At 38.4% G+C, this 19,233-nt stretch overlaps 1 protein-coding gene across 1 annotated transcript; it reads left to right on the top strand.

The window, feature by feature from the left end:
* Positions 1 to 16,283: 16,283 nt before the first annotated feature.
* LOC126381326 (uncharacterized) lies at positions 16,284 to 18,962 on the top strand. The gene has a single exon (XM_050030824.1). The coding sequence runs from the start codon at positions 16,284 to 16,286 to the stop codon at positions 18,960 to 18,962; it is 2,679 nt and encodes an 892-aa protein (XP_049886781.1).
* The last annotated feature ends 271 nt before the right edge of the window (positions 18,963 to 19,233 follow it).

Below are 19,233 nucleotides of genomic sequence, written 5' to 3'. Positions count from 1 at the left end.
AAGGTTTTTTTTCTAAAACGTATGGATACTTCGCCCACAGAAGCCGCCCAAGTTGTGGCATTGCTGGATTCTGGCCTTAGTCAGCGTGTTGTGGCTGCAAGACTGCATCTAAGCCTGTCATCTGTTCATAGAGTCTATAAACGTTATCGGGAGACTGGTTTGTTCACGCGCCGTTCAGGATCTGGCAGGAATCGGGTCACTTCTGAGCGAGATGATCGATTTATTGTAACAACTTCTTTAAGAAATCGACGTCTTAACGCTTTTCAACTGCAGCAGCGGCTTCGTGTTGTACGAAGGGTGGCTGTAAGTGACTCTACAATTAGAAGAAGGTTGAAGGATCGTGGACTGGTACCGCATAAGCCAGCAAATGGGCCGAAATTAACTGCAGACCATCGAAGAGCGCGCCTTAACTTTGCACGTGAGCACCTAAATTGGTCATACCTACAGTGGAGCAAAGTTCTCTTTTCTGATGAGTGTAAAATTATGCTGTATGGTAACGACGGAAGGAACAAGGTCTACAGAAGAGACGGAGAACGCTATGCACAATGCTGCATTGAAGAAAAGGTCAGCTATGGTGGCGGTTCGTGGACGGTTTGGGGAGGAATCAGCGCCGACGGTAAGACAGAGCTTGCTTTCGTGTCTGGGCCACGTCTGCCTGCACTAAACTGTCATCGGTACGTCGAAGAGTGTCTCGAGCCTCATGTGATGCCCTATGCACATTTTATTGGCAACGGCTTCATATTCATGCACGACAATGCTAGGGCTCACACCGCGGGCGTCGTACGAGATTATCTTAACGAAGTCGATATCTCTATTATGGAATGGCCAGCAAGAAGCCCGGACATGAATCCCATTGAACATCTGTGGGATGAATTAAAGAGACGAATTCGAGCAAGAGATCCTGCCCCAGAAACACTTAGCCAGCTGCAAGATGCAATCCAAGAGGAATGGGACAATATACCACAGCATGTGATCGTGACTCTCATCCGATCGATGAAGAACCGTATGGAAGCAGTAATTAGAGCTCGTGGAGGGAATACAAGTTATTAAATAAACGTTTTTTAGTTTTTTTTTTTCATTTACGTGTGTTGTTTTATCCATTTCCTTTATACTCCATACGGAATAAAAATGACTCATTTAACAAAATACGAAACCTATGAAAAATTCATTTAAATTTAGAACATTAAAATAAAGATTTGATAAGCTCATATTACTCACTATTAAACGACATTTAACATTTATTCCTAAACTAGCTTTTGCCCGCGACTTCGTCCGCGTGGCGTGTTATATAAGAGAGAGATCTTTGTGTGTGTGGGAGTGCATATTTATGCAGTTTAGATTTTTTCATAAGTACATTTTTTTTTTCCCAATAACTCCCATTTTTCAAAATACAGCCAAAAATAAACTTTATATTTACTAAGGTATGCATGCATGCTAGATTGAATCAATTGATTGAATTGTTTTTTTTTTATTGATTGTTCATTGAGTTTTAATTTTAATACACACTTCCTCTCTTCCCTTCAACGTTGCTGTGCCCTACAGGGTCCATGTTTTAGTTCCTATGCCTATGTAACACCCCATTGTACTACATGGAATGCAATAAATAATTTAATTGAATTGAATTGAAAATATCTATCTTACGCGGTTTCGATTTTTTCATACAAATGTTTTTTTTCCCACTAACTCGCGTTTCCGTGGGAATTTTGCAATATCCTGTTGCAACTAAGCTTTAAGTTAACTAAGGTACCTGCATGCCAAATTTCAAGCGTCTAACTTGAGTGGTTTAGATTTTTCATACATACATACATACATAAACTCACGCCTATTTCCCACCGGGGTAAGCAGAGACTATAGAATTCCATTTGCTTCGATCCTGACACACTTCTCTTGCTTCCTCCACATTCATCAATCGCTTCATACACGCACGCCGGTTCAGAGTAGATCGTATTGAACCTTTTCTAAGGACATCTCCAATTTGGTCATCATAAGTCCTAGATTTTTCATACAAAAGGATTTTCCCGCTAATTCCCGTTCCCGTGGGAATTTCGGGAATTCCTTTCTTAGTACACCTCTACGGTATCTAAGGTACCTGCATGACAAATTTCAAACATCTAACTTGAGTGGTTTAGATTTTTCATACAAAAGGATTTTCCCGCTAATTCCCGTTCCCGTAAGAATTTCGGAAATTCCTTTCTTAGTACACCTCTACGGTATCTAAGGTATCTGCATGCCAAATTTCAAACGTCTAACTTGAGTGGTTTAGATTTTTCATACAAAAGGATTTTCCCGCTAATTCCCGTTCCCGTAGGATTTTCGGGAATTTCTTTCTTAGTACACCTCTACGGTATCTAAGGTACCTGCATGACAAATTTCAAACATCTAACTTGAATGGTTTAGATTTTTCATACAAAAGGATTTTCCCGCTAATTCCCGTTCTCGTGGGAATTTCGGGAATTCCTTTCTTAATGCACCTCTACGGTACCTAAGGTACCTGCATGACAAATTTCAAACGTCTAACTTGAGTGGTTTAGATTTTTCATACAAAAGGATTTTCTTGCTAATTCCCGTTCTCGTAGGAATTTCGGGAATTCCTTTCTTAATGCACCTCTACGGTACTTAAGGTATCTGCATGCCAAATTTCAAACGTCTTGAGTGGTTTAGATTTTTCATACAAAAGGATTTTCCGCCTAATTCCCGTTCTCGTAAGAATTTCGGAAATTCCTTTCTTAGTACACCTCTACGGTATCTAAGGTACCTGCATGCCAAATTTCAAACGTATAACTTGAGTGGTTTAGATTTTTCATACAAAAGGATTTTCCCGCTAATTCCCGTTCCCGTGGGAATTTCGGGAATTCCTTTCTTAGTACACCTCTATGGTATTTAAGGTACCTGCATGACAAATTTCAAACATCTAACTTGAATGGTTTAGATTTTTCATACAAAAGGATTTTCCCGCTAATTCCCGTTCTCGTGGGAATTTCGGGAATTCCTTTCTTAATGCACCTCTACGGTACCTAAGGTACCTGCATGACAAATTTCAAACGTCTAACTTGAGTGGTTTAGATTTTTCATACAAAAGGATTTTCTTGCTAATTCCCGTTCTCGTAGGAATTTCGGGAATTCCTTTCTTAGTGCACCTCTACGGTACTTAAGGTATCTGCATGCCAAATTTCAAACGTCTAACTTGAGTGGTTTAGATTTTTCATACAAAAGGATTTTCCCGCTAATTCCCGTTCCCGTAGGAATTTCGGAAATTCCTTTCTTAGTACACCTCTACGGTATCTAAGGTACCTGCTTGCCAAATTTCAAACGTCTAACTTGAGTGGTTTAGATTTTTCATACAAAAGGATTTTCCCGCTAATTCCCGTTCCCGTAGGAATTTCGGGAATTCCTTTCTTAGTGCACCTCTACGGTATCTAAGGTACCTGCTTGCCAAATTTCAAACGTCTAACTTGAGTGGTTTAGATTTTTCATACAAAAGATTTTCCCTTCACTACTCTGCTCCTATTGATTGTAGCGTGATGAAAAGTATACTATAACCTGTCCAGGAGTGTGAAGAATAATTGTACCAAGTTTCATTAAAATCCGTCCAGTAGTTTTTGTTTCTATAAGGAACATACAGACAGACAGACAGACAGACAGACAGACAGACAGACAGACAAAAATTTTACCGATTGCATTTTTGGCATCAGTATCGACCACTTATCACCCCCTGATAGTTATTTTGAAAAAATATTTAATGTACAGAATTGACCTCTCTACAGATTTATTTTGGAAGACAGCCGGGGCATTTGCCAAACCAAACGGCATTCTTTTGAATTCGTAGTGGCCGTCTGGCGTAACGAAACCGGTAAGTGGACGACTCTCCTCCGCCATCGGGACCTGATAATACCCAGAAGCAAGGTCCAACGAAGTAAAAAGACAATTCCCACTGAGGTTAGTCAATTGGTCCTCTATTAAAGGGAGAGGAAAACAGTCTTTCTTTGTCCTATTATTAAGTGCCCTGAAGTCTATACATAGGCGCTGTTCTCCCGTCTTTTTCTTCACCATGAGAATGGGGCTGGCATAATCGGAACTAGATTCTTGTATAATGTTATTTTGAAGTAAATCTTCGATTATACCACGTACTTGCTCCCTTTCAGAAAAAGACAGGCGATACGGCCTGTACACGACTGGTTTGTCATCTGTCAAGTCTATCTTCATTTCGACATTTTTGGCACAACCTATTTCCTTTAAGGTCGTTGCAAAGCAATCACGGTATGACTGTAGAAGATCGTATAAACGGTCAACAACTTCGGTGTTGTCAACTCCCTCTCCTACCTTGATATCGTCTCGATTCAGAGGTTCTAGTTCGCCGATATCTGCTGTGATTCTATTACAATGATAAAATTCTTTTTCTGTAAAAGGCCGTCCGCGAGAAAGAACTATATTTGGCTTAAAAAACAAACTCTCAGATTTCAGATTACTAATCATTAGACGTCCTTCCCCTTTATCTATGCGATAGGCGCCCTGATGTAAATGGTATTCTCTGCCAGGCTCAGCGCAATCGTAACCCGCAACATATATGTCGCCACAATAATTCGGATCGTCTGTTTTAACAGTAACGAGACCTATCTTTTGAATTTCAGTAGTATCAAAAGTCATCAATTTCAAAGCATTGCAGTCATCACTTTCATCGTCAGTAGGGCTTTTGTAAAATAACATTTTGTTACAGTCTTTTAAAACTGTCACAAATGGTAATTCTGTGAAGTCTTGTCCAACCAGTAAAGGAGTACGCATAAACTCATCATTAACGACCAGCACTTCAACAGAGGCTTCCACATCATCAATTTTAAGAGTAATAAAACCACGGTAGCTCGGTATTACCGAAGAGTTCCCAAAACCCTTAATAATAGGCAAGTCTTTTGTAAATTTAGTTAAATTTAAATTGTTGGCTTCAGTTTCACGCATCAATGTACATACGCTACCGAAATCTACATAAGCAATAAATTCCTGCCCATTGACCAATGCCTGTTTGAAGTACTTGTCGTTACTGTCGTTTTGCGCACAAATTGCGAGAGTTTTCTTTTCGTTAGTAGACGCTTTACCATCATTAGCCAAACGAAATGGAATAGGATCAAGTTTACAAGTCACCGAATCGTGACCCACGCGTTGGCATTTTTGACATTTAATAATAGGCTTTGGACATTGATTAAACATGTGTCCTCTTGCCCGACAGTTAAAACAGATTAGATTATCGTTTGCACTCGTGACGGTAGGGCTTGGTCGCGTATTTTGGAAACTATTGTCACGTCTTCTAGGAATGGTCATGTCAATCGGTTTTTGAGAATTGAGAAAGCTCAGTAAATCCTCCGGTTCCTCACAATTTAATGTCTGAGCACTATTTCTAGTGGACTTATCAAGTATACCATGTATCATGCAATCGACAGCCTTCTTGCCTTTTATTTCGCACCTATTAAGCAACGTTAACTTATCATAAAAATAATCACGCATTAATCGTTTGGACGTGTCGTGCGCGCCAGCATTTCTTCCAGAAGCCGACCATAGTTGTGTTCTTTTGGAAAAGCTTTTCTGAGCTTAATTTGCCACTCATCCCAACTGTAACATACTGTTGGCAGGGCTTCATACCAAGTCTTGGCTAGACCAACTAGTTTTTGTAAAGCAAAATGGATGGTCTGCTTCTGGTCCCAGGAGTAAATACCGACACATTCGTTGACCTTCCTTATCCAATTATCTATATTTTGTACCTTACTAGATGGATCGAACTCTGGCAAAACATTGTTCATATGATTATTAGATAAACTTTGTGATTTAGACTTGTCATCCTTTTGTAAGGATGTCAACAGCTTTAGTACTTCGTCTATAGAAAATCCTGACGGACTCACTTGGGCTATCGCTGGGTCCGGTAGTGGCGGTAGCGGAGCAGTCGACACGTGTTCCGCATGGTCCGTGCTTATTTCGACGTCATCCACCATCCACGATGTCGTAGAAGCATCCCTACGGACCTTACAGGCACGAGTAGGCGGCGACGGTGAACGGTCTCGTACTCGTTTGCCTTTAGATCGCTTTCGTGAACGACCACCGCGTTCGCGTCCAGATGGCTCCATTGCCTCGAAAAACACAAATACAACATTTAAATCAATAAGATCGGACCTAATATGTGTACATATTATATCTGTAGAATTCAAACACTGAGTACTTTCATTATAATTTAAGTTTAAGCCATTACTAAAATTACTAGAATGCAGAAAAAAAAATATCCGATTACTTTGCTTACACTTCATTTAACACACTTACTGCCATGTCCCCTACAAAGGTGACAAATGTGATCACTAGGCTCAGATGGCCCGTTTAGAGGGGTCACACATGGTCACTAGGCTCACATGGCCCACTTAAGAATAACACACATGGTCATTAGGCTCACATGGCCCGTTTTAGAGCGACACACATGGTCACTAGGCTCACATGGCCCACTTAAGAACGACACACATGGTCATTAGGCTCACATGGCCCACTTAAGAACGACACACATGGTCATTAGGCTCACATGGCCCACTTAAGAACGACACACATGGTCATTAGGCTCACATGGCCCGTTTTAGAGGGACACACATGATCACTAGGCTCACATGGCCCACCTAACCTATCATCTTATACAAATTTGCAAACTAAAGTTATTCGCTTAAATACGTTTAGTTTCCTTTTCAGTTAACAATTTTCTATTTTAATATCGTTAATAGTAAACAATATTTAAGCCTTGGCTCTAAAGCTAAAGAAAACACACAATTCAAACTATATAATATAAGAACTACATGGTTTACAATGTGCACTCTTATCGCAGAACATCAATTGTTAAGTGATATACACATCGTTGTACGAGATTAACACTGTCAAAGAGACGCCCTGACCAAGTGTTATTCCAGTCAAACCATATAGGTACATTATACTGTTTCTGTACTATAAACAATTCATCGCCCAATACGTATCAAAGAGTAGCCTTGATCAAACGTTTCAACGATACATTGCATAGCTGTGCATTGGGATAGTGCAAAATAACTAGGTTGACTAAAATTTATTAACTTCAAAACAAATCTCTGATTAAGAACTAATCAAAAGGAAACCAAACTAAATCAGATTGAAAAAATATAAAATTTAGAAAATATAATTTACATACCTTTTAATAAAAATACGTAGGCAGATCCCACTTCTGAATTTTCATAAAGAAAACTCAATACACTTTGTATTATCTTTTATTTCACCACTTGGCACTGATTACACTTAGCTAACGACTTGATCGTCCTGCTCGCTAACTCCAACTGACTGACTACCTGACCGATTGAAGCTCCCCTCCTTTCGCCCCACCAAATCCAAAATAAAACGGTCGACTGTGATTGGTCGAGAAATACACCACCAGGAAACAGTCGAAAGTTCTGTGTTGCCATTTTTCAAGAAGACTTTATAAAAATCCTATTTTGGACTAATAGTTAAATAACTTATTTTTTTTAAATCATGACACTTATAATAAATCTGTAGAGAGGTCAATTCTGTACATTAAATATTTTTTCAAAATAACTATCAGGGGGTGATAAGTGGTCGATACTGATGCCAAAAATGCAATCAGTAAAATTTTTGTCTGTCTGTCTGTCTGTCTGTCTGTCTGTCTGTCTGTCTGTCTGTCTGTCTGTATGTTCCTTATAGAAACAAAAACTACTGGACGGATTTTAATGAAACTTGGTACAATTATTCTTCACACTCCTGGACAGGTTATAGTATACTTTTCATCACGCTACAATTAATAGGAGCAGAGTAGTGAAGGGAAATTCTTTTGTATGAAAAATCTAAACCACTCAAGTTAGACGTTTGAAATTTGGCATGCAGGTACCTTAGATACCGTAGAGGTGCACTAAGAAAGAAATTCCCGAAAATCCTACGGGAACGGGAATTAGCGGGAAAATCCTTTTGTATGAAAAATCTAAACCACTCAAGTTAGACGTTTGAAATTTGGCATGCAGATACCTTAAGTACCGTAGAGGTGCACTAAGAAAGGAATTCCCGAAATTCCTACGAGAACGGGAATTAGCAAGAAAATCCTTTTGTATGAAAAATCTAAACCACTCAAGTTAGACGTTTGAAATTTGTCATGCAGGTACCTTAGGTACCGTAGAGGTGCATTAAGAAAGGAATTCCCGAAATTCCCACGAGAACGGGAATTACCGGGAAAATCCTTTTGTATGAAAAATCTAAACCATTCAAGTTAGATGTTTGAAATTTGTCATGCAGGTACCTTAGATACCGTAGAGGTGTACTAAGAAAGGAATTCCCGAAATTCCCACGGGAACGGGAATTAGCGGGAAAATCCTTTTGTATGAAAAATCTAAACCACTCAAGTTAGACGTTTGAAATTTGGCATGCAGGTACCTTAGATACCGTAGAGGTGTACTAAGAAAGGAATTTCCGAAATTCTTACGAAAACGGGAATTAGCGGGAAAATCCTTTTGTATGAAAAATCTAAACCACTCAAGTTAGACGTTTGAAATTTGGCATGCAGATACCTTAAGTACCGTAGAGGTGCACTAAGAAAGGAATTCCCGAAATTCCCACGAGAACGGGAATTAGCAAGAAAATCCTTTTGTATGAAAAATCTAAACCACTCAAGTTAGACGTTTGAAATTTGGCATGCAGGTACCATAGGTACCGTAGAGGTGCACTAAGAAAGGAATTCCCAAAATTCTCACGGGAACGGGAATTAGCGGGAAAATCCTTTTGTATGAAAAATCTAAACCATTCAAGTTAGATGTTTGAAATTTGTCATGCAGGTACCTTAGATACCGTAGAGGTGTACTAAGAAAGGAATTCCCGAAAATCCTACGGGAACGGGAATTAGCGGGAAAATCCTTTTGTATGAAAAATCTAAACCACTCAAGTTAGACAATTGAAATTTGGCATGCAGGTACCTTAGATACCGTAGAGGTGCACTAAGAAAGGAATTCCCGAAAATCCTTTTGTATGAAAAATCTAAACCACTCAAGTTAGACGTTTGAAATTTGGCATGCAGGTACTTTAGTAAACTTAAAGCTTAGTTGCAACAGGATATTGCAAAATTACTACGGAAACGGGAGTTAGTGGGAAAAAAACATTTGTATGAAAAAATCGAAACCGCGTAAGATAGATATTTTCAATTCAATTCAATTAAATTATTTATTGCATTCCATGTAGTACAATGGGGTGTTACATAGGCATAGGAACTAAAACATGGACCCTGTAGGGCACAGCAACGTTGAAGGGAAGAGAGGAAGTGTGTATTAAAATTAAAACTCAATGAACAATCAATTAAAAAATAACAATTCAATCAATTGATTCAATCTAGCATGCATGCATACCTTAGTAAATATAAAGTTTATTTTTGGCTGTATTTTGAAAAATGGGAGTTATTGGGAAAAAAAAATGTACTTATGAAAAAATCTAAACTGCATAAGTATGCACTCCCACACACACAAAGATCTCTCTCTTATATAACACGCCACGCGGACGAAGTCGCGGGCAAAAGCTAGTTGTCTAATAAATGTAGTAAACACAGTACGTTACTTAAATGTGTTATGCAATTATGCAGTAACCGGCACTGTTCACCATTAAATAGTGCTGTAACTACAAAGATCAAATTATTTGCAAAATCAAAATTGGTGTAAAAGACATATCACAGAAAAATGATGTTTTTAATGCTATTTACAGCAAATATTCAGTTGTCTTTTTGGGAAAATAAGCAAAATCCCAACGCTGTACAGAAATTTCTAGAGGTCGTAGAGCCATGGAAATAGGACCATTCGACGCAGTTTTTTTTTCTGATTCCGAATCAAAAATAAAAAAAATTTAGCCAGGGTGTGGTTTACAGCAGGATTGCTTTTTACCGTCGATATATACATTGTTTGCCACGAAAGATTATGTAAGGAGAGTTTTGGGTAGTTATGCTTGTAATCATTTTAATATTGTCTTAACGTTTTTTGTTATTTCTTTATATATGTATGTAAGAAATGGCTAATAAAATAAGCATTTACTATCAAAATTTCCGCAGAATCCGTACCAAATTACACACACTGTTTATGAATATACTGAACAATGATTATGACTTGATTGTACTCACGAAAACCTGGCTTATAGCCGATATTAGTGATGATGAGTTTGTGGATGCTAGGTACGCAGTTTTCAGGTGTGATCGAAACCGTATCGCTACAGAAAAGGAGGATGGTGGGGGTGTGCTCATTGCGGTCCTACGTTCTCTATTACCACAAAATGTATACAGTTTATTAACAAATGTAATCTTTGCGCATATTGAGCTTGTCACCGTAAAACTCCACAGCCCCAGCAATGATAAATATCATATATTTACAGCAGTTTATATTTCAGATTCATCCCCGCTAAGTGTTTATGATAATTTATTTAAATTTTATTTGAATCACATTCATGACTATGACGTCGATAACTTTTTTATCATAGGAGACTTCAACATACCTAAGGCACAGTGGAACTTTAGTGATAACTCCCATACTGAGCTTACAATGACAGGTACATCCTCGATCTGTGCGAGGTTAAGTCATTTTATGCATACACTAAAAGCACAACAATTTAACTATATTAAAACTAAAAATGACAGAATACTCGACCTCATGCTATGTAATGCCGCTTGTTCCATTCATCGTCCAGTTCTGCCTCTCACGAAAATTGACAACAACCATTCAACGTTTTACGCCATAGTTAATATAAATTTAAAGCAATCAAAAATACTTGCAAACAATAATTCTCTAAAAAGATACAATTTTTATAGAGCTGATTGATTGATTGGAACTCTCTTTTTGAAGGCATCAGCGTGGAAGAAGCTATTACAGTTTTTTACGAAAAACTATACGAGTTAATCCGAGCACACACACCTTTGCCACGGCCGAAAAACTCCCATTTTCCGATATGGTTCTCTACTGCACTTAAACATATATACAAAACCAAAAATAAATACTGGATCAAGTGGAAGGTATACGAAAACATATCTGACTATGAAGTCTTTTCATTGTACAGACAGAGATTCAAAGCAGAATGTCTTGCATGTTATAGTAAACTAGCTGGTACCCGCGACTTCGTCTGCGTACTTTTAATTTGAATATTAAGGATTATATAAAAGGAACGGTATAGCATTTGATTAAAAGAGAGTAAGTAGGTATATTTAAAAAAAATATCTGTTTACAGTAGGTATAAAGTACCTATGTATGCCATTGAGTGGCAGAAATTACCTAGGAACATTTATCGGTCCCTTATGTCCAAGACACTTACAGGGGTCAGCATCACGTTGTGTACAAAAATATTTTAAAATGACCTAATTTAAAACTTTTTTGTACACAACGTTTGCTATTTTGTTATTATTTGTTAAAATGTGGAGATTGTTTGGACTCGACACTCGCGAGCAGGCCACGTATAGACCACGTGCGCTCCCCCACCACAAGACAGCGCCGTTGACTGCCGCCACACTTCGGCGAATGTGCGCGACGACGAACGACGACCGACGGCAGTGGCGGCGATGCAGAGTATTCGTTAAAAGGAACTTTATCTACAAAAGCTAAATTTTTTTTAACTTGATACACCCAAAACTACTAAATATCATGTTCCTAGGTTCAGTGGTTAATATTTTGTATACAAAAAGTTTGGCTTCGTAGTTCCCGTTCCGAATCCGTTCCGTTCCCTTCGAATTTCGGGAATTCCGTTTGTTGAAAAACTCTGGACATCCTAAGAGACCTACGTACCAAGTTTCATGGTTTTATCTTCAAAAATGACGAATACCCATACGCACTTTCAACCCGTATTTCACCCCCATACTGGTAAAAATTTCAAAATGCTAGAACAAACGTTGTTTTGTTTGTTATTTAGTGCCTAAATACAAAATTTAATATTTTTATCTTGAAAAATGACGAACCTCATAAAAAAATTCCAAACAAACACCTATTTCATCCCCTCAAAGATCGAATTTTCAAAAACGCTTTAACAAATTGTTTTTTTATTTCTTATCAAGTTCCTAAATATAAAGTTTCGTGGTTTTATCCCCAAAAATGGCGAACTCCCATACAAACTTTCAACCCTCATTTCACCCCCTCACTGGTCGAAATTTCAGAAACGCTAGAACAAATGTTTAATTATTTTTTATCAAGTGCTTAAATATAAAGTTTCATGGATTAATATTTTAAAATTAAAATATCCCATACAAACTTTCAACCCCTATTTCAATCTCTTCGTCCCTTCTTTTCGCAATAAAAGGTATCCTATTTTCTTTCTCAGGGTCTAAAGATTGTCTGTGCCAAATTTAATCAAAATCGGTTGAGAGGTTTAAGCGGGAAAGCGTAACAGACAGACAGACAGACAGAGTTACTTTCGCATTTATAATATTAGTAAGGATTATTTTCCCTCGTTAAATAGTAAACAAACTAAGTGTAGGTGTTATAATTTCGTTGACGAACTGATTACCTATCCGTTTCTTTGTCTAAAAATATGAGTATTAACTTATTACTATGATTGATTACTGGGCTTAAAGTTCGTATAAATGTCTATCTAATTACCTCCTCAAGTTTAAAGCGTAGCTAGTCATGTAGTACTATATTAATTACAAGCTTTTGCCCGCGACTTCGTCCGCGTGGCGTGTTATATAAGAGAGAGATCTTTGTGTGTGTGGGAGTGCATACTTATGCAGTTTAGATTTTTTCATAAGTACATTTTTTTTTTCCCAATAACTCCCATTTTTCAAAATACAGCCAAAAATAAACTTTATATTTACTAAGGTATGCATGCATGCTAGATTGAATCAATTGATTGAATTGTTATTTTTTAATTGATTGTTCATTGAGTTTTAATTTTAATACACACTTCCTCTCTTCCCTTTAACGTTGCTGTGCCCTACAGGGTCCATGTTTTAGTTCCTATGCCTATGTAACACCCCATTGTACTACATGGAATGCAATAAATAATTTAATTGAATTGAATTGAAAATATCTATCTTACGCGGTTTCGATTTTTTCATACAAATGTTTTTTTCCCACTAACTCCCGTTTCCGTGGTAATTTTGCAATATCCTGTTGCAACTAAGCTTTAAGTTAACAAAGGTACCTGCATGCCAAATTTCAAGCGTCTAACTTAAGCGGTTTAGATTTTTCATACAAAAAGATTTTCCCGCTAATTTCCGTTCCCGTGGGAATTCCGGGAATTCCTTTCTTAGTGCACCTCTACGGTACCTAAGCTATGTCCCTTCCAAATTTCAAATGCCTACGTTTAGCCGTTCAGGCTATGCGTTGATATGTCAGTCACTGAGTCAGTCAGTTTCTCCTTTTATTTAGATTTGATTTTTTCATACAAATGTTTTTTCCCGCTAACTACCGTTCCCGTGGGAATTTTGTAATATCCTGTTGCAACTAAGCTTTAAGTTTACTAAAGTACCTGCATGCCAAATTTCAAACGTCTAACTTGAGTGGTTTAGATTTTTCATACAAAAGGATTTTCGGGAATTCCTTTCTTAGTGCACCTCTACGGTATCTAAGGTACCTGCATGCCAAATTTCAATTGTCTAACTTGAGTGGTTTAGATTTTTCATACAAAAGGATTTTCCCGCTAATTCCCGTTCCCGTAGGATTTTCGGGAATTCCTTTCTTAGTACACCTCTACGGTATCTAAGGTACCTGCATGACAAATTTCAAACATCTAACTTGAATGGTTTAGATTTTTCATACAAAAGGATTTTCCCGCTAATTCCCGTTCCCGTGAGAATTTTGGGAATTCCTTTCTTAGTGCACCTCTACGGTACCTATGGTACCTGCATGACAAATTTCAAACGTCTAACTTGAGTGGTTTAGATTTTTCATACAAAAGGATTTTCTTGCTAATTCCCGTTCTCGTGGGAATTTCGGGAATTCCTTTCTTAGTGCACCTCTACGGTACTTAAGGTATCTGCATGCCAAATTTCAAACGTCTAACTTGAGTGGTTTAGATTTTTCATACAAAAGGATTTTCCCGCTAATTCCCGTTTTCGTAAGAATTTCGGAAATTCCTTTCTTAGTACACCTCTACGGTATCTAAGGTATCTGCATGCCAAATTTCAAACGTCTAACTTGAGTGGTTTAGATTTTTCATACAAAAGGATATTCCCGCTAATTCCCGTTCCCGTAAGAATTTCGGAAATTCCTTTCTTAGTACACCTCTACGGTATCTAAGGTACCTGCATGCCAAATTTCAAACGTCTAACTTGAGTGGTTTAGATTTTTCATACAAAAGGATTTTCCCGCTAATTCCCGTTCCCGTAGGATTTTCGGGAATTCCTTTCTTAGTACACCTCTACGGTATCTAAGGTACCTGCATGACAAATTTCAAACATCTAACTTGAATGGTTTAGATTTTTCATACAAAAGGATTTTCTTGCTAATTCCCGTTCTCGTGGGAATTTCGAGAATTCCTTTCTTAATGCACCTCTACGGTACCTAAGGTACCTGCATGACAAATTTCAAACGTCTAACTTGAGTGGTTTAGATTTTTCATACAAAAGGATTTTCTTGCTAATTCCCGTTCTCGTGGGAATTTCGGGAATTCCTTTCTTAGTGCACCTCTACGGTATCTAAGGTATCTGCATGCCAAATTTCAAACGTCTAACTTGAGTGGTTTAGATTTTTCATACAAAAGGATTTTCCCGCTAATTCCCGTTTTCGTAAGAATTTCGGAAATTCCTTTCTTAGTACACCTCTACGGTATCTAAGGTACCTGCATGCCAAATTTCAAACGTCTAACTTGAGTGGTTTAGATTTTTCATACAAAAGGATTTTCCCGCTAATTCCCGTTCCCGTGGGAATTTCGGGAATTCCTTTCTTAGTACACCTCTACGGTATCTAAGGTACCTGCATGACAAATTTCAAACATCTAACTTGAATGGTTTAGATTTTTCATACAAAAGGATTTTCCCGCTAATTCCCGTTCTCGTGGGAATTTCGGGAATTCCTTTCTTAATGCACCTCTACGGTACCTAAGGTACCTGCAGGACAAATTTCAAACGTCTACCTTGAGTGGTTTAGATTTTTCATACAAAAGGATTTTCTTGCTAATTCCCGTTCTCGTGGGAATTTCGGGAATTCCTTTCTTAGTGCACCTCTACGGTACTTAAGGTATCTGCATGCCAAATTTCAAACGTCTAACTTGAGTGGTTTAGATTTTTCATACAAAAGGATTTTCCCGCTAATTCCCGTTTTCGTAAGAATTTCGGAAATTCCTTTCTTAGTACACCTCTACGGTATCTGTCCGAGTCATTATATCATACATATAAATGCACACAATTTGTTTTTAACATCAGTTAGAATAAAGTATTGGAAGGAAAAGAACGTCTTGTTATTCATCACCGCCTCCGCACACAATTTTGGACCTTAATACAATAAACATATGGCCTAAAACGAGCCGGATTAGAGGACGGAGCGGTGATTAGAGTCGACCGTGCGCAAACAATAGGCAGCTGCATTCATTACCTACGCATCGAGTTTTTTTGCTTTAAAAATATGCTGTTTTATAAGTAATTGAATATTACGTGAATAATAACATTGCAGTGACTGTTTTTGTGGATTAAATCGTCAGTTTTCGTGTAAAATGACAACCCCTACTCAAGAACAAAGTGGATATTTAAGTACATTAGAAGATGTGGCCAGTATGATCCAGAAGGCTCAAGTAAACATAAAAAAATGTCCAAAACAACGATTGACAGAAGGTTATGTAAAAACTAGAATGAAAACGATTGAGAGCTATTGGGATAACTTCAGAGAAGCGCATAATCAACTTACCAAGTGTACACCACGTGAACAAAGGGAACATTACAATATTTCCTGAATGAAGACTATTATAAAATAGAAGAATTCTATCTTTGTTTACAAGCAGATTTAGCTGATCTTTTATTGAAATTACAATCTGCGCATACAGAAGGTCTGAACATGTCTTCATCATCGCAGGACGGTAACTTATCGTTTACCAAATTACCTAGAATAGAACTGCCTACGTTTTCGGGGAAATATGAAGATTGGCCTACTTATCAGGATTTATTCACGGCGCTTGTCCACAATACAAGTTTAAACAATGTGCAGAAGCTTCACTATTTGAAGACTAGTGTATCGGGTGAAGCTGAGATGTTACTACGACATATTCAAATTACTGAAAACAATTATACTCAGGCGTGGGAACTATTAAAAGGACGTTTCGGTAATAAGAAAATGATTGTGAATTCACTTTTAAGAAGAATGTTTGGGCAGAAGAAAGTAGTCAACCAGTCAGCTAATCAGATAAAGGCGCTACTCGACACAACTACAGAGTGTATTAACAGCTTGAAAAATCTGAAAATCACCACCGACTCTTGGGATCCTGTAATAGTGTTTTTGATTGGACAAAAATTGGATACAGAGTTGTTAAAAGACTGGGAAGAATATGCACTTAAGGAGAATAATGAAGACATGCCTACATGGGAAGAAATGCGGAAATTTCTAGAATCTAAATTCCGTACTCTTGAATTAATCGCCCCGATGGCAACGTCTCAACAGAAACCTCAAGCCCACAAGTCATTTCACGTCACCGCACAAAATGACGAAGAAGACAACTGTGACATATTCCAAGCTGCTCACGCCAATGTATCATCACACCCTACATGCACATATTGCAACGGCAGTCACTACATATTTAACTGCAAGGATTTCGCTAAACAGACAGTAACACAAAGGCAGGACCATGTGAAGAAAAATCGATTATGCTACAACTGTCTAGTACCGAATCATATGGTATTCAGATGTAAACAAAAAACAACATGTCGACTCTGTAAGAAGAAACATCATTCTCTATTACATCAAGCCAGAGAAACAAATCAATACAAGGAAGAACAATCACAAATACAACCACAAGTTCAATCGGAGAACCAACCAGAACCAACAATAACAACTGCACACTTCTCAAGAAAACACACTGGTCATGATGTGTTATTAGCCACAGCACAAGTAGAAATCAAATCGAGAAATGGAGAAACACACATACTTCGTGCGTTGATTGACCAGGGATCAGAGGCTTCATTCGTATCAGCAAGAGTAGTAGAACTGTTGAACCTGCAAAAAACGAATATAAACGGTGTAGTCTCTGGAGTAGGAGAAGGAAGTCAAATAGCCTTGAAGCACCTTGTTGACCTATCAATTACGCCACGACATGCGAAACAACCAATTCATGTAAAGGCTTATGTCTTGAAGACGATATCTACAAGATTACCGTCAAAACACATCAACATGAACTGGCCACCAGAGCTCCTAACTATAGAATTGGCTGACCCTACCTATCACACACCGGGCAAGATAGATTTGTTGCTCGGCGCCGACGTCTTTTGCAAGATAATAGAAGACGGTTTGGTTAGATTAGCAGATGGTATAGTAGCTCAGAAAACTAGTTTGGGGTGGATACTCTCAGGTCAAAGGGCTGATACAACAACCATTAATTCACACAATGTAGTGACACTACATATTACAAGGATGGTTGTAGAAGACAATGAGATGTTAAGAAGATTTTGGGAGTTAGAGTCTGCGTTGTACAAGAAAAAGAAGATATTAACAAAAGAGGAAGAAAAGTGTGAAGAGATATATTCAAATACTACAAAAAGAGACGAAAGCGGAAGATACATAGTACATTTACCTCTTAAACAAACCATAGAAGAAACTATCAACATATGTGGAGAAACAAAACAACAAGCTGTAACCAGATTTAAGCACTTAGAGAAGAAATTTGAAAAATCAGACAAATTGAAAACAGAGTATAAAAAGGTTATTGAAGAATACAAGGAAATGGGTCATTTGAGAAAATCCGATACACAACACGACAGCAATGCAATATACTTGCCTCATCACGCGGTGATACGTGAAGACAAGGACACTACAAAGGTCAGAGTTGTGTATGATGCCTCTGCCAAAGGTTCTAATGGACATTCTTTGAATGAGGCTATGATGGTGGGGCCGGTATTACAACCAGATCTTCGAAGTCTGATAACAACTTGGCGCACTCACATGATATGTGTAGTTGGAGACATAATGAAAATGTATCGAATGATCAATATGACAAAGGAACATACAAATTTGCAACGAATAGTCTGGCGAGATAATCAAAATGAAAAACTGGAAAGCTACAACTTGACAACTGTCACCTTTGGTACAGCAGCAGCGCCTTATCTGGCAGTACGAACATTAGCTCAAGTAGCGGAAGATGAATCCTTAGAATATCCAGATGCTGCAAAAATAATTAGAAATTCATTCTACATGGACGATTTGATGGCAGGAAATGAAAATGTAGAAAAAACAAAAAAGATGTGTGAAGAAGTAAGAACAGTGCTGGAAAGGGGAGGATTTAAAATGCAAAAATGGTCAAGTAATTCAGAAGAAGTTTTAGAATTTCTACAGAGAGAAGATACAACGAAAGATACAATAGAAATAAAACTAGACAAGATTATCAAGATTCTTGGATTGACATGGGATAGAAAAAATGATGAATTTGAAATAACTGTATACTTACCTCAGATGACACGTCCTGTTACGAAGAGATCCATTCTTTCCGATGTTGCCCGTTTATTTGACCCTTTTGGGTGGTTGTCCCCAGTTATCATTTCAGCTAAGGTTTTAATTCAAAAGCTTTGGCTTTGTAGCTTAGGATGGGACGACGAACTGCCGATAAATTTGAGAGAAGAGTGGATGACCTACAGAGATAGTCTGATTCATCTACAAACCATAAAGATACCTAGATGGTTTAAGACAACACCTTACAATAACAAAGATGTACAACTTCACGGTTTCGCAGATGCATCTACTCAAGCATATGCTGCAGTTACTTACCTTAGGGTAGTAGAAGACCCGTGTGGAGTAACCGATCTCCCATCGGGCGCGTCCCCAGGTGGCGGATAGGGGAACGCCTCCCAGATATGGGAGGTACCGGCTCCGGCCGGCGCGGACCAAAATCGGCGGAGGGGGGTCGCACTCCGTGCTCTTCTGCTCGGGCAGAGGGCAGAGGAGTCCGGACTTCGACCCAACTCCGAGGGGCGACGGGTCCGGCAGCAATGCCGGGCAATGGCTTCGGCCACCGTCGGCCCGACCCGTAACCCTGCATCTGCAGGGCCGGGGGCCGTCTCCACTCTTGAGTGGAGAGGGCTGCGAGGAAGAAAACCTCTGAAAAAAT

Source organism: Pectinophora gossypiella, unplaced genomic scaffold (assembly GCF_024362695.1).
Source record: "Pectinophora gossypiella unplaced genomic scaffold, ilPecGoss1.1 Pgos_45, whole genome shotgun sequence".
NCBI classification, from domain to species: Eukaryota; Metazoa; Arthropoda; class Insecta; order Lepidoptera; family Gelechiidae; genus Pectinophora; species Pectinophora gossypiella.
This window is presented reverse-complemented; position numbering and strand designations above follow the sequence as displayed.

Bases quoted from the DNA above. Each gene is read 5' to 3' on its own strand.
- LOC126381326 (XM_050030824.1), top strand. From the start codon at position 16,284: ATGTTTGGGCAGAAGAAAGTAGTCAACCAGTCAGCTAATCAGATAAAG.